We start from the raw sequence: 16,618 nt of genomic DNA on the forward strand, positions 1-16,618 counted from the left end.
TTCATGGGGAATAGGTTGCCTTGTAGGGTTGGGAAAAAACTACTTGAGATCCAAATCTAACCACCCACAAGGAGTTGAAAAAATTATTGGTCATCTTCCATACCACAGTGATATCCATGCTGAACCCATCATCTTTGCTTAAAGTACGAAGAAGTCAAGACAGGACTGAAAAGAACTCTGGGTCTGAAGAAAGTTCTGATAATAAATAGGTAATAAAGGATCCCAAAGTGCTCTTTCAAAAAGGTGCAAAGTCTGTGAAAGAAAGAAAAAAAAATAATAACTGCTTTTTCTTGCTGTTTTGTAACAAACTTTAAGAAACATACCTTTTTTTAAAGTGTTCTCTTTATTCACCACCATGCTTAATTGCAAACAATTGTAAAGTATGCTTGCTACTAAATTACTTTAGTAGATTAATCCTGTACTTAAGTGGTTTCCTCTGGACAGAGTTTAAACCACATGTTAATGTCTCAGGGTCTTGAAAATTCTCTGTATCCATTCTTAGCTATTTGGAAATCTTTCAGAAATTGTTTGTACATGATCTCAGCTCGTTATGATACAATTCCATATTCCTCAGTACATGTAAATTCTTTGCATTGGACTGGAACTGCTAATTAGTTCTCAGGAGAGTGAATTGTTAACCTCTGCTTTGTGTACCATTTGATCAGTCCATACTTCAGTTTTGTTCACCCAGTGTCTATTATTTTGGAACAGGAGTAGTCTTTCCTCCACTTTTTGATTTCTAAAAGGGCTGTGGAAAAGAATTTCAGCCAGGTGATTCTCAACATCAATATCATAGTTTCAGATAAACACACACACACGTACACACACACACACACACACACACGCGCACACACACACATACACACATGCACTTACACACACACATCCACACACACACAAATATGCATTCACATACAGGAACTGAAGTGGGTTTACAAGTGACCGAATACAAATATAAAAGTCAGCTAGAGTTATATAATTAGATTCAGGTTGCTATTCAACAGTAAAATAAAATAATATAAAATTAGAATCTTGAGTCTTTATGAGTATTATGAAACAAAAATAAAATTCCATTTAAGTGTGCTGAAAATATTGAAGACATTGACAAATTACCATGACACCAAAACTACAGTATTGTTTTAGGCATGAGTCACCCATACAGAAAGACAGTAATTATATTCTCCTCAGACTCATTGTTCTGAGTCTACTTACATGGAGTAAGGACCACTCAGGTCAAAATGTTGGTAAAAAAATGACGAGATGTTGAAAGCAATGCATAAAGTATTGAAGAGACACACAGTCTTTCCATAGGCATTAAGTAATTCTCTTTTAACTTCTATTACTTTAAAAGGAAATACAAAAGAAAATACATTAAAATATTTTAAATATGAAAGGAAAATAATTTAAAATAATTTCATTGCTCCATATTTGGTTCTTGTTAAGATGACAGATATCCTCCTAATGCTTAACTGCGATAAGCGAAGCAAGAAACACTTTGTGGTATCTGTGGCAAGTACATATAATCTCAACCTAAAAGAGGAAAACCACTGGGCAAATCCAAATTCAGAGACATTCTTGCAAGGTAAGTAGTTATCTTCAAAGGTGTGGTCACAGAAGATAAAAATATTAATGAATTATCACAAAACTGAATGACTTAAGATATGTAATAAGTAAATGTTAACTGGATTTCTGGATTGGATATGGTCATAGAAAGTGTACAGTTCTGGAAACATTGTTGTTATGATTTGGTAAACCTACTGTGTTACTTGTAACATTTTTTTTTCAATTTTCTGATTTTTGAGAATTAGTCATTAGATTGCTTAAAGTATAAAAATTCAGGAATTAGGACACGACATAAAACCATACTGTTTCCTAGCAATTAAATCGGTTTTTCCTGTATAGTTTGAATTCTTCTTTATTTTTTGTATTTATTTATTTTTTTAATTTATTTATGTCTCAAATGCTGTCCTCCTTCCTGTTTTCCCCCCAGAGTCCCTTAAAACAAACAGCATCCCTTTCCGATTACTTCTTTCAAAAAGACAAAGCAACACTAGTTAAAAGTCATGTTTAGTCCCTTGATAGCTGTTCCTTTGGCCACACATTTGAAAATCTATATCATTGATAGTGCAGACATTAGGAAATATCTTCAAAAATGATCTTCAAAAATTAAATATTCTCCAGTAATCAGCTATCAGCTATCAGCTTGACAAAAGTGGAAGAATCCATGAACAAAAATATCCTTGTAATGTACGTAGAGAAAATTGATCAGACAAGAAGGAAAACATGTAGCAACCTTCCTGGATTCAACACAATAGAGCCTACGTTCCTGTAGTGTATTCTTCATGAGTTTATAGAGTTTATGGGCTAATACCTGGAAAAGAACTCCTACAAAAACCAGCAGCAAATTAACCACAAACTGCAATGTTTATACAAGCCAAAGAAATATGTGTAAAGTATTATTTTCAGCTCTATATGAGAATATTAATATTTTTTAATTCGTATATTAATAAAATTTTAATTTCATTTCTGCAAATTTTTATTGCAATTTTTTAAATAAATAGATTTTAAGTGACTTATGTGATCATTACCTTTTAGTGGTTTTGATTGCACTATAGAACAATAAAGTGTTTATTTGACTGTGATCATTACTATGAATATTCACGAAAATCAAATTATGTCAAGCAGGAACTGCTCTTCTGTTTTTATACTTTTAGTTGTACATATGCTTGTTCACATGTGCAACACATGCATGCCTACTGTCCAGGAGGTTGAAGAAGGTGTGAGGTTCCGTGATGCTGAAATTACAGCCACTTGTGAGCTGTCAACGGGTTCTCTGGAAGAACAGGTAATGCTATTAATCACCGAATCATTCATTCATCTGCAGCAAACACCATTTTTTGTAAATATAGTGACTAAATTGTCCTGTCTTCTGCATAGACTACTGTTTTCTCAAATGTGATAATTTAATATTAAACATACACCCACCTGTTCTTAACTTCATATATATATATATATATATATATATATATGTATATATATATGTATATATATATATGTATGTATTTGTATATATGTATATATATATATATCATACACACACAAATACATACACAGCCACACACACTCACACTCACACACACACACACACACACACACACTGCTCTTACATTCAAGTTTACTTACTTACTTACACACACACACCTTCTTCTTACCTTCAAGTAGACTTAGTTATTTTCATAGTTATTTGTTTATTTATTCACTTTACATGCTGCACACTGCCCCCTCCAGTTCACCCCTCTCACAATCCTTCTCCCAGCCTTTTCTCCTCTGAGCAGGAGGGGAACCCTCGGGTATCTCCTCACCTTGCATATCTAGTCTCTGTGATCACACAATCTGCTAGTGAGGACAGACACAGCAGCCTAGATGAATGGGTTGAGGAGGTAGAGGTCATATCCAGAAAGAGGCAGAGAGCTGGGGTAAAAGATGCCCATGAATCAATGGGTGTTTCCTTAGTTGAGACTCACAGCCTCAGTGATATGGACCTGAAGAAGCAATCTCCGGTAGCCAGAGAGCAACCCAAATGGAGTGATAAAGACACCTACTTTTGACCCAAAATTTATTCTGACCACAAGAAATGAAGGCGCCGTGCATAGAACAGAGAGTGAGGAAATATCAACCAATGGTTAGTGCAGATCGAGACCCATCCCATGGATGAGCACCAATCCCTGACACTATTACTGACACTCTGTTATGCTTGGAGAAAGGAGTCTAACATGGCTTCCCTCTGAGACACTCCACTAAGCTGCTGACTCAGACAGAAGCAGACATCCATTAGCCATACCAGGGGTGGTGCTTGGGGACACAGATGGAAGAACAGAATGAAGAGGATTATGGCCTCTAAGGATATAGGCAGTCCACAGGCTTTGTCTTCATGTGGGTACCGAACAACTAGAATTGGGTTTCCCCAAAACATGTTGTATGTAGATGGGACATCTGTTTCTTTAAAATTCATTCATTTATTTACTCACTTTACATCCCAAGATCGGTGCTCCATCTTCAAGGTACGCCAACACCCATTGTCAGGGGAACCCATAAAAAGACAGAGCTATATATTTCCTACCTATGTCCTGGTGGCTCAGGCTCAGTCCATATTCACTCTCTGGTTAGTGGTTCAGTCTTTGACAAACCCCAAGAGTCCCCATGAGTTGATTCTATTGGTCTTTCTGTGAAGTCCCTCATATTATCTGGGCCTCGATTCTTCACCTGTTTTTTTAAAGACTCCCCAAGCTCCAGCTAATGTTTGGTGGTGAATCTTTACACTTTTTTCTCTCAGCTATAGGGTGGAGTCACAGAGAGGAAAGTTATACTAGGAATCTGTCTGCAAGCATGATAGAATATCTTTAATGTATCAGAGATAGGTGATTGCTCACGCGGTAGGTCTCAATCTGTAATAACCATTGGTTGGAAATTCCTTCCATGTCTACTGTTTCTATCTTTGTCTCTGAAGATCTTGTAGGCTGTGTTCACTTTTGATTGAAGGTTTAATGGGTGGGTTTTTTTCCTTGTCACATCACTGTGAGTCATTCCTGGCTACAGAATTGGCAAATTAAGGATCTGTACCCTCATTGCTACAGTCACCCCAATAGACATCCTGGGGACTCGCCTTTCCCAGTTCTCTGGATCTTCCTTGAGATGTGCACCCCACACTTGTGATTTCCATTCTCTTTTCCCTGCTTTCCCTATAACTAATTCCTCCAAAGCCCACTCCCTTCCCTACCTCCCCTCCCATTCAGTTTCCTCCCTCCCTCCATCCTCCTCAATATTTATTATGCTAAATGCATTTTAAAGTCAATATTTAGGAAAAAACACTGAAAAGTGTAGGAAGTATCCCACTCACATGTTGCTAACAGTGGACTGTGCTAGTGGAAATTTGTCTCTACAACCTCTCAGTACTAGAAGTCGTCTTAGGCTTCCTATGTGTATAGATATTTGGTCTTTCTCAGATTTCTGGCGCGTTTGGAGACTGATTATAGTCTCATTGCTTATCAGGCCGTATAAATCTGGATATAGATATTTTTGGATAGTTATCAGATAGTATACAAGCTAGCCAAGACATAATATAGATTTTAAGCCTTTCTCAAGCTGAAATTAAGAACTAAATATTATTTCTAACTGATATAGTAACAGACTGGGTGTTGAATATATCAAATGCTTTATAAATTGTTGAATGGTAATAATCTTACTCAATTGATATATAAATGAAAAGTCTGTTTAACTGGACAAAAAGGGGGAAACATTGTTTACACTGAAGTTATCTGTATTTTGATGCTAATCCACTGCTCTAAGGATAGCTGCCTTGTCCTGTACTCAGAACTCAGGTGAATTCTGCAAAACCACTTTACCATTAAATTTGTGAAGTACAGGTGAGGGGCAGGTCCAGTATAGAAGGAGGCCTATCATTGGAGGAAGGAATGATGGGCAGGAAAGAAGTTTGAAGGAAGTAGAAGAGACTAGAGGAAAAAGGAGAGACAGAAAGAGGAGAGGTGAGAAGCCATGGCAGGTGAAGTTAAGATTCTGCTCTGTGTATTTACTTGTTGTTATTAATGTTCCAAAGGTATGGATGGTACCAGGCTTGGTATGCTTAAGTGGGCTATTATATCTTATCAATTGGGTCAAAGATTATTTTGTTGTGTGTTCTTTTATGTGAGGATTTGAGTGTAAGAATGTGTGTGGCAGTAAGAGACACTGGGCAGATGAGGAGTAGGGCTGTATTCAACCAAGATATCTAGCAGAGGCTTGGGAAACTACAGTGACAGTGTTAGCGGGGTAAAAGACTACTTTTATTTTTATATTTTTGCAACAGCACATTCACTTCTGTATTTGACATGCTCTAGGTGTGTCCCAAGGAAAGATCTACATCTGGTTCCAGACAGAATGTGCTTCTTAGGTTTATCAATCTTATCTAGTTTTGGTGGCTGATTTTATATATATATTTAACATGGATTCTGAGCAGCTACGTCAAGAATGTAGAATCCACAAATGCCAATGCCAAATAGAATCGCTCCTGTTTTTTGAGCCTATTAAAGTTGAAGTTTCACTGGACCTCAGGTTCTTCCCTCCCTGTCAATCCTCCTTTATCTTATCTTTGGCCAGAAGAAAGAATCATTTTAAAACATCCAAAATGCTGAAATATCACCCTTTGGAACACAGGAAGGTAGATATTACAGAAATGATATCTAATGGGACTACAGAAACATTTACAATTGTCCCTGCTCTCCTTTTATTTACTCAGGCAGCTATGTATATGCATAAAATAAAAATTTGATAGTTTATCATTTTAAGTAGATACACAATATTTACACTTGCAAATTCACTTTATAGCTTGGCCACCTTTGTTGCCAAAATCATTGCAAAAATCTAGAATTGGTAAACAGAATGTTTGAATACACATACAGGAATATCTATAAAGTCCCCTAACAAGGAATGAACAATTAGAAAATGAAATACAAAATTCACTCAGTTAAATGCCTGTAGAGAAAAAAAATGGCCTTTGAGAAAGAGGGAAAATCTAGAAAATTGAACAGTTTGTAACAGGAATGGACCCGGTAATAGAGTTATTATCCAGATGAATCTCCTACAACCCATGTTCCTAGATCTTTTCTACCCAATACTAGCCCCTAACGGACTTGGTCCATTAAGAGCCTGTAACCACTGATGAAGAAAAGAGAAGTTTCCAGCTGTAGAGAGATATAGTACAAAGGTTACCACTGTGTCACAGGAGACTCTCCTGGAATAGGCACCCTTGAATCTGGTCAATATATGGAAAGCAGGTAGGCCATGGCAGTTCTCAGTGACATCATCATTTGGCCCTCCCTGAAAAATTTATTGTACCCTGGAGAGCAGTAGCTTTTGTGATGTCACAAGGAACTGCATCACAGATATTCCTGCAGTACACCTAGGGAATACTTAATGGCCTCTATTTCAGTACAAACAGTCATTTGGGAGGGAGAACAAAGAGTATGTACATAACAGAAATGAGTAGAAGAATGTTGGCCTTCTGTTTAGTTTAAAAAAATGAAATATGTGGTACATGGGAAAGCACAGTGAGTGCTGTGTAGGAGTTGTGAGGGTTCACTGAACACATAGCCTTGATCTGAGCCTTCCATATATGGGATTCAGGAAGTGCGAACCTCTCAGTAGCATCTGGTTTTCCTTGCTTGTTATGGTTCCTGAGAATCAGAGATTTTTTTATCATTAATTTTATTATTCCAAAAGTCAGGTGTTGGGACAGGTATAGTGTTTTTTTTTTTCTGAGAGCCCATGCCTTTTATTTTTTCCCCCAAAAGGAAAAAGACCTAAGGAGGAAGGGAAAGACAAGTATTGTATGCTCAGCTCAGAGTAATCTCCTCCAGCTTTGGATTCCTATAGTACAGTTTCTGTCTGACACTGACATCTGGGAGAGAGAAACGCTTCTATTTGAAACTTCATCACCTCATTCTTTCCACTAGTGTTATGCTGACTACCATTCCTTGACAGTGTCCCTCTAGATTTCTGAATCAATATGTCTGATTACCTTGCAGTTTTATTTACTTATATTTCTTTGATTTTTTTAATTTTTAAGTTAATTTTAATATTTTTTGGATATTTCTATATCTACATTTTAAATGTTTTTTTTTCCTCTCCCAGTATCCTCTCCATAAGAGACCTGAACGTTTCCCTTCCTTTACATTTAAACCCCCCTTACTGCCCCTCGACATTTCCTTGAACTGGGAGTCAAACCTAGGGAGAACCAAGGGCCTCTCCTTCCTTTTGTGTCCAACAATGCAATCCTCTGCTACATATGCAGTTGGACCCATAGGTCTGCCCATGTACAGTCTTTGAATACCTGTATAGTACCAGAATTTTCTTGTTCATTGTCATTGTTCTACTGATGGGGTAGAGCATCTTCAGCTCTAGTAAACCTTTCTCAAAATTTACCAAGAAGAGGTCCATTTACAAATCTCTGGTTTGCCACTGGCACTCACTTGTGTAAATAACATGCTCTAGCTGTGTCTCTCAGGAAATATATATAACCTGTCCCTGGAATCATGCACTTCTTAGCTTCATTAATCTTAATCATATCTAATTTTGGTGGCTGATCTATCTATCTATCTATCTATCTATCTATCTATCTATCTAGTTATCTATCTAGATATCTATCCTTGTCTCTGTCTCTGTCTCTGTCTCTCTCTCTACATATATATATATATATATATATATATATATATATATATATATATATATATATATATATTTGGTGGCTTCTACATCTATGAAATTATGTGAAATTTTAATATGGATTCTGTGCTCCTAGGTGAAGAATGGAGTATCCACAAATGACAATACCAAATATACTCCCTCCTGTTCTTATGAGCCTATTGAGGTTGAGGTTTTACTGGAACTCAAGCCATTCTTCTCCCTTCTCATCATCCTGTATCTATTGTTTGGCTTGAAGAAAGTATCATTGTAAAATATCCAAAAGCCTGAAGTCTCACCCTTGGAACACAGGAAGGTAGATATTAAAGAAATAATATCTAATGTGACTACAGAACTGCATTCTATAGTCCATGCTGTCCTTTGATTCACTGATGTCAGGTAATTTCTGCATTAAATAAAAATTTGGGCGTTTATCATTTGAAGTAGGTACACAATATTTACACTATTAAATTCACTCTTTAGCTTGGCCAGCTTTGTTGCGAAAATCATTGCAAAAAACTAGATTTGGAAAACAGAATTATTGAGTACACATTCAGGAATATCTATAAAGTCCCCTATCAAGGAATTAACAATTAGAAAATTAAATACATAATCCACTCATTTTAATATATGTAGGGAAACAATGCCCTTTGGGAAACAGATAGAACTTAGGAAATTGAACTGTTTGTCGCAGGAATGGACCTGGTAATAAAATTATCCAGAAGGCTCTCCTACATCCCGTGTTACTAGGTATTTTCTACACATGCCAAGACCCTGAATAACTTTGTCCATTCAGAGCAGGTAACCACTCATAAAGCAAAGGGAACTCTCTAGCATTAGAGAGATGTTCTGCATAAATGTTTCCACTGTGTCAAAGGAGACACTCCTGGAAAGGGCACCCTAGAATCTGGTCAATATTAAGAAAGATCTTTAGCAGGTAGGCCATGGCAATTCTCAGGGATAATGTAATTAGGCCGTATCTAAAAAATCTCTTGCAACCTAGAGAGCCCTAGCTTTTTCTGTGATATCAAAAGTAATGTCGTGACTGCAGCTGCCTCTCAGACATTCCTTTAGTACCTCTAAGGTTTATTAATTGGCCTTTATTTTAGTTTAAACAGCTATTTAGGAGGGAGAACAAATAGGATGTAGATATCAGAGATGGGGGGAAGGAAGTTGGCCTAATGTTTTAGTTTAAAAAACGAAGAAATACATGGTACATGGGAAAGCTCTGGGTACTGTGTAGGGGTTGTGAGGGTACACTGAACACATCGCCTTGACCTGAACCTTCAACATATTGGATTCAGAAGGTGAGAGCCTCTCAGTTGCATCTGCATTTCCTTGCTGGTTATGGCTCCTGGAAGTCAGAGATTTTTTATTATTAATTTCTTTATTCCAAAAGGCAGGGGTTCGGAAGGGTTCAGTTGTTTTTCTGAGAGCTCATGACTTTCATTATTTTTCTCCATGAGAAAAAGTTCCTAAGGAAGGAGTGATGACAAGTATTGTATCCTCTGCTCAGTGTAAATTCCTCCTTGCTTTGGATTCCTATAGTGCACTTTGTTTCTGACACTGATATCTGTGACAGAGATGTGCATCTAGCTGCGACATCATCATCTCAGTCTTTCCACTAGTATTACTCTGATTACAATTCCCTGACAGGTACCCTTTAAATTTCTTGGTCGATACGTATGATTCCTTGACAATTTTCTTTTCTTTTACTTATATCATTTTTTAAGCAATTTATTGCTTTTTTAATTGGATACTTCTATATTTTCTTTACAAATATAATTTCCTTTCCCAGTTTCCTCTCCAAAAGAGCCCTGACCAGTCCAATTCCCCTTTTTCTATAACCCCCTTACTGCCTCTTGACATTCCATTGAACTGGGAATCAAACCTAGGGTGGACCAAGGGCCTCTTCTTCCATTGTTGCTCACCAAGACCATCTTCTGATACATATGGAATTGGAGCCATTGGTCTGTAATGTGCAGTCTTGAATGTTGATTTAGTACCAGAAAGGTTTCGTTCATTGGCATTGTTCTTATGGGGATTAAAGCCCCATTCAGATCTTGTAATCCTTTCTCAACATTTACCAACAAGAAGTCCATTTTCAGTTCAGGATTTGCCGTTATCATTTAACACTGTATTTCACATACTCTAGCTGTGTCTCTCGGGAAAGGTCTATATCTGTTCCTGGCATAATGCACTTCTTAGCTTCATCAATTTTATATCGTTTTGGTGGCAGATGTGCATATATATATATATATATATATATATATATATATATATATATATATATATATATATATATATATATATATATATATACTTTTGGTGGCTCCTACAACTAGGTGGTTAGGTGGAATGTTAACATAGAATCTTCCCAACTAGGTAAAGAATGTAGAATTCAGAAATGACAATGTCAAATGGACTCCATCCTGTATTATGAACATATTGAATTTGAGGTTTGACTGGTGGTAATGCCATTCTTCTCCCTGCCTATCCTCCAGTATCTAAGGTTTTTACTTAAGAAAGAATAATATTAAAACGTCCAAAACCCTCAAGTCTGGCCATGGGAACACAGGAAGATAGGTAGTACAGAATTAATATCAAATGGGACTAAAGAACCGAATTCTATAGTCCATGTGTTGCTGATGTCTGGTAATTTTTAGATGAAATAAGCATTTAGGAGTTTATCATTTGAAGTGAGTACACAGTATTTACACCATTATGCTCAGTCTATAGCTAGGCACTATTTGTTGCCAAATCATTGTAGAAAATGGAATTGGAAATCAATATATTTGAGTACACTTTCAGGAATATTTATGAAATGCCCTGTCAATGAAAGTACAATAAGAAAGTAAAATACAATATTCATTTAATTACAGGACTGTAGGGAAAATACTGGCCTTTGAGATACATAGATAACCAAGAAAATTGAACTCTATGTCACTGGAATGAACCTGGGAATAAAAATATTATCTAGAAGAACCTCCTACACTAGATGTTCCTTAAACTTTTCTACCCATGCCAAGGCCCTTATTAACTTTTTCCATCCCAAGCATGTAACTGCTTAAAAAATCAAAGAGAAATCTCTAGCTTAAGAGAGATGGAGTATGTAAAGGTTTCCACTGTGTCACAGGAGACATACATGGAATGGGCACCCTCGAATCTGGTCTATGTAAGGAAAGCTGTTTAGCAGGTATACCATTGAACTTCTCAATGACATAATCATTAGGCCCTCCCTGAAACATCTCTTGTAACCTGGAAAGCCCTAGCTTCTGTGATGTCACAATATTGTTGTGACTGAAACTCCCTATCAGATATCACTTCAGTACCTCTAGTGTTTACTAATTGAATTCTAATTCAGAGTAAACAGCCATTTTGGAGTGAAAGCAAAGAGGATGAAGAGATCAGAGATGGGGAGAAGGATGCTGGCCTTCTTTCTTGATATAAAAAAAGGAAGAAATACATGGTCCTTGGGAAAGCTCAGTGAGTCATTGGTCCAGATTGAATGGGATGGCTGAAGAGACAGCCTTGATCTGAGCCTTCAATATAAGGGTAACAGAAGCTGGGAGCCTCCCAAAAACATCTGGACTTCCCTGTTATTATAGTTCTTGGAAGTCAGAGAATTTATATCATTTATTTCTTTATTTCAAAAGCCAAGTTTTGGGAAGGGCACAGTTGTTTTCCTGAGATCTCATAGCCTTTATTCTTTTTGTAAAAAAGATAGTGTCCTAAGGAAGATAGGATTGACAAGTATTGTGTCCTCTTCTCAGAGTAAACTCCACCATGCTTTGGATACCTATGCTGCCGTTTGTGTCTGACACTGATATCTGGGAGAGAGAAGTGCTTCTGTTTGAGATTTCATCATGTCAGTCTTTCCACTAGTTTTACTCTGAATACCACTTTGGATTTCCGAGTCAATATATGTGATTAATTGTCAGTTTTCTTTCTTATCTTTCATTATATTTACTCTTTAGCAAATTTTATTTTTTTTTTAACTTGTTGTTTCTATATTTAAATTTAAAATATTATTTCCTTTCCCAGATTCCTGCCCTTAAGATCATATCTGTTCCCTTTCCTTCTTTTCAAACCCCCTTTTCTGCCAATTGACATTCCCTTGAACTAGGAGACAAAGCTAGCGAGGACAAAAGGCTTCTACTCCCATAGTGCCCAACAATGATGGGGAGAAGGAACCTGGCCTTCTGCCGTGGTATTAAAATAAGAGAAAAATATGTCATCCTTAGGAATGCTAAGTGCATACTTCATACGTGTTGACTGGAGTAACTAAAGAGATAGCCTTGATATGAGCCTTCACCATATGGGAATCAGGAGCTGAGAGCTCCTCAGAAGCATCTGTAATTCCAAGTTCTTATGGTTCCTGGAAGTCAGAGTGTTTATATCATTCATTGCTTTATTCCAAAAGCCAAGTTTTGGGAACAGTACAGTTGATTTGCTGTGACCTCATGGCCTTTATTTATTTATTTTTTTTTTGTCCAAAAGAAAGACGTCCTAAGGAAGAAGGGAAAGACAAGTATTGTGTCCCTAGCTCAGAGTAAACACCTCCATGCTTTGGATTCCTATAGTGCAGTTTTTATCTGACTCTGATATTTGGGAGAGAGATGTGCTTCTAGTTGAGACTTCATCATCTCTGTCTTTCCACTAGTATTACTCTGAATACCACTTTAGATTTTCGAGTCAATGGGTTTGATTAGATGACTGTTTTCTTATCTTTTATATCTTGAGTTTATTTATTTTTTAGCAAATTTAATTGCTTTTTTTAAACTAGATGTTTCTCTATTTACCTGTAAAATATTATTTTCTTTCTAATTTTCCATCTTATAAAATCCCTACCTATTCACTATCCCTTCTTTAATGACACTTTCTGCCCCTTGACAATCCCTTGAACTATAAGACAATTCTGGGTTGGATCAAGGGCTTCTCCTTCCATTGGTGTCCATTAAGATCATCATTTGCCACATATCCATTTAGAGAAATTGGTCTGTCCATGTAAAGTCTTTTAATATTGGTCTAGTACCAGGAAGTTCTGGTTCATTGGTACCGTTGTTGTTATGGTGTTGAAAGCACCTTCAACTCTTGTAATCCTTTCTCAAAATCTACCAACAAGAGGTCCGTTTTCAGTTCACTGGTTTGCCACTAGCATTCACTTCTGTAATTGACATGCTCTAGCTATGTCTCTCAGGAAATATCTACATCCAGGTCCTGGTACAATGCACTTCTTAGCTTCATCAATCTTATTTAATTTGGTGGCTGTTATATATACTTTTGGTGACTCCTACAATTATGAAGTTAGGTGGAATTTTAACATGGATTCTGCGCAAATAGGTCAAGAAGGTAGAATCCACAAATGGCATTGCCAAGTAGACTCTCTCCTGTTCTTATGAACCTATTGAAGTTGAGGTTTCACTGGTCCAGAAGCCATTCTTCTTTGTGATCATCCTCCTCTACCTTCTGCTTGGCCTTAAAAAAGAAACATGGTAAAACATCCTAAACAATTAAATCTGGGCCTGAGACACTAGAATGTAGATATTTTTGCAGATGATATCAAAAGTGACTAGAAAAGAAAATTCTATGCTCCATATGGTCCTTTTTTAACTGATATCTGGAAATTTTGGATAAAATATAATTTTGGAGTTTATCGTTTGATGTCGCTACACCATATTTACACTGTTATACTCAGTCTATTGCTGTACGCCTTTGTTGAGAAATCATTGCAAAAAATGAGTTAGAAATTAGAATGTTTGAGTACACATTCAGGAACATTTATAAAATCACCTATCAAGGAATATACAGTAAGAAGTGAAATACAGTATTCATTAAAACTAAAGGTCTGTAGGGAAAATACTGGCATTTGTGATACAGAGAAACCCTAGAATTTGAACTGTATTTCACAGTAATGTACCTAGGAATAAAATATTATCTAGAAGAATCTCCTACACTCCATGTTCCTAAATCTTTTCTACCCATGCCAGGTCCCTGACCAAATTTCACCATTTAGAGCATGTAACCACTAATGAAGCAAAGATAAGTTTGTAGATTTAGAGAGATGGAGTTCGTAAAGGTTTCCATTGTGTCACAAGAGACATACCAGGAAAGGGCACCCTTGTATCTGGTTAATGTAAGGAAGCTATTTAGCAGGTAGGCTTTTTCTGTGATGTCACAAGTGTTGTTGTGACTGCAACTCCCTTTCAAATATTCCTTCAGGACCTCTAGAGTTTACTGACTGGCCTGTAATTCAGAAAAACGAGCCATTGGGGAGTGAGAAGAAAGAGGATGAAGAGATGAGTATGGGGAGAAGGAAGCTGGTCTTCTGACTTGGTGTCAAAAAAAGGAAGAAATATGTGGTCCTTGGGAAATCTCAGTGAATCCTTGGTAGGGGTTGAGTAGGATCACTGAAGAGATAGATTGGATCTGAGCCTTACACATATGGGAATCAAGAGCTGTGAGCCTCTCCGAAACATCTGGACTTCACAGTTCTTATGCCGCTGGAAGTCAGAGATTTTATATCATTCATTTCCTTACTCCAAAAGCCCAGTATTTGGATGGTCACAGATGTTTTCCTGAGAGCTCATGGCATTAATTCTTTTCGTAAAATATAAAAAGGTCCTAAATAATAAGGGAGAGAAAAGTATTGTGTCCTCTGCTCAGAGCAAACTCCTCCATGCTTTGAATACCAATAGTGCAGTTTGTTTCTTACACTAATATCTGGGAGAGAGAAGTCCTTCTAGTTGAGACTTCATCATCTCAATCTTTCCACTAGTATTTCCACTGACTAACACTTAAGTTTTCTGAGTCAATTGGTGAGATAAGCTTGCATTTTTCCTTTCTTTTCTTTCTTTCTTTTTTTTAATTTTTTTTAGCAAAACTCTCAAATATCATCCTGGGTGACGATGTAGATTAGACCCATCAGATGAAATGAAGAATTGAAAAACTCTCCTGGGGATGAAAATGGTAAGGAAATCACATTGATGTATCATAAATGCGGTGCCAAGAGCAATATTAATACTAGTCTGGGGAGATGCTGCCTTTATCAGAGACCACAGACCTTTAGTTTAGAATGATTCAGTACTAAACTGGGAATGGAAAATGATGGTTGATATGGTTCTAACAGATCTCATAACATTAAAAAGGGTCTCTTCCAGATCAGAGAATGATTATTGTAAAGCAACTTCCAGAATAAACTTATGAGACCCACCATCAGCCTGTGAAATAATGTGCGAAAGAAGAAATTAGTGTCTCTTCAGGGACAATCTGTTGCTTTCAAACAAACAGTAAAGTGTCCATTCTATGAATGATACATAGATATATACACATTATAGCAGGATGAATACAGAGTTTCTTCAGGTCCATGAAAGAGGTATTCAGCAGTTGACCTGGCTCAGCAATAAAGTTATTTTTTGCCAACTCATGAGACCTGAGCTCCTTCACTAGGAGATCCATGATTGAAGGAAAGAACAAACTTCAGACAACTTGTCTCAGATTTCTATGTAGTTCAGATTTCCTGGTCTTGGTCCTCAGAAGGAAGGACATCTTGTTTTTCAATTCTTGTTCATCCTATAATCCTTCTCTCTTATGCACTAATGCAAATAAATTAGGGTGCATTTCATTGATAGATTACAATTGATATTTTAATTCTGTTGCCAAGAACTATAGAAAATAAGAAGGGCTGTATCAAAGCATCCTTTGAAAGTCAGAATACGGGAATGTGTCCATTGGAAATTTGTAACTGAGCTGAAACTCTTACTAGAGACAAACTGCCATAAAAGGTCGTCTCTAGATACCTGGTGTAGTAGTTGGTGTTCCCAACAGATAGTAAAGGATGAATCTCTCTGTATAGAGGAATCTGATTGTTCAAAATGATCACAGACTATGGACCACATAATTTAACAATGGCTGACTATTTGTAAACTCCTAGAATCCATTAGTTTATTAGTCCAAAAGGCTTGGTGTCTCATCTGGTCATAAGTATATGGATAAATTTTCAGTATGCAGGTTCTAATGTATGTGAGGGTTTGGTAGCATTGTGAGTGCAAACATGAAAAAGTAAAAGCTTCATTCTTCCATGTTTTCTATGGGGATTCAAATAAAAGGCATAGTTAAGAATAGACTGGGATTGCCATTCTCAAACAGACCAGTATCTTCAACTGAACATTCATTTCTGGGAAGCTGCACGCTGTCAGAATGGCTCAGGTGTATGTGAACTGCAAGATCTAGTCTGGGAAGGCAGACCTGTTCATCAATCACACCTGCCCCTACTACAGAAACACCCAAGACTTCCTCAATCAACTTTTTTGGACACATGGTCTTCTGGGATTCGAAGATATTAGATCTACTAACAACAACAATGCGATTCAAGATTACTTAC

At 36.9% G+C, this 16,618-nt stretch overlaps 1 protein-coding gene and 1 long non-coding RNA gene across 2 annotated transcripts in view; one reads left to right on the forward strand and one right to left on the reverse strand.

Moving 5' to 3' along the window:
- Positions 1-1,449: 1,449 nt before the first annotated feature.
- Positions 1,450-8,575, forward strand: LOC147998001 (uncharacterized). The gene is made up of 3 exons (XM_087601311.1): positions 1,450-1,582; positions 2,715-2,845; positions 8,354-8,575. Exons 1-3 carry the CDS (start codon positions 1,462-1,464, stop codon positions 8,507-8,509), a joined length of 408 nt encoding a protein of 135 aa, XP_087457437.1. The 5' UTR covers positions 1,450-1,461; the 3' UTR covers positions 8,510-8,575.
- Positions 2,749-16,618, reverse strand: part of LOC147998002 (uncharacterized) — a 33,566-nt gene continuing 19,696 nt past the window's right edge. Inside the window, exon 4 of the long non-coding RNA XR_015647303.1 lies at positions 2,749-2,833. This is a non-coding gene — a long non-coding RNA (uncharacterized LOC147998002). The remainder of the gene's footprint in view (positions 2,834-16,618) is intronic.

The sequence above is a fragment of the Rattus norvegicus genome, chromosome Y (assembly GCF_021556685.1).
Source record: "Rattus norvegicus strain SHRSP/BbbUtx chromosome Y, alternate assembly SHRSP_T2T, whole genome shotgun sequence".
NCBI lineage: Eukaryota > Metazoa > Chordata > Mammalia > Rodentia > Muridae > Rattus > Rattus norvegicus.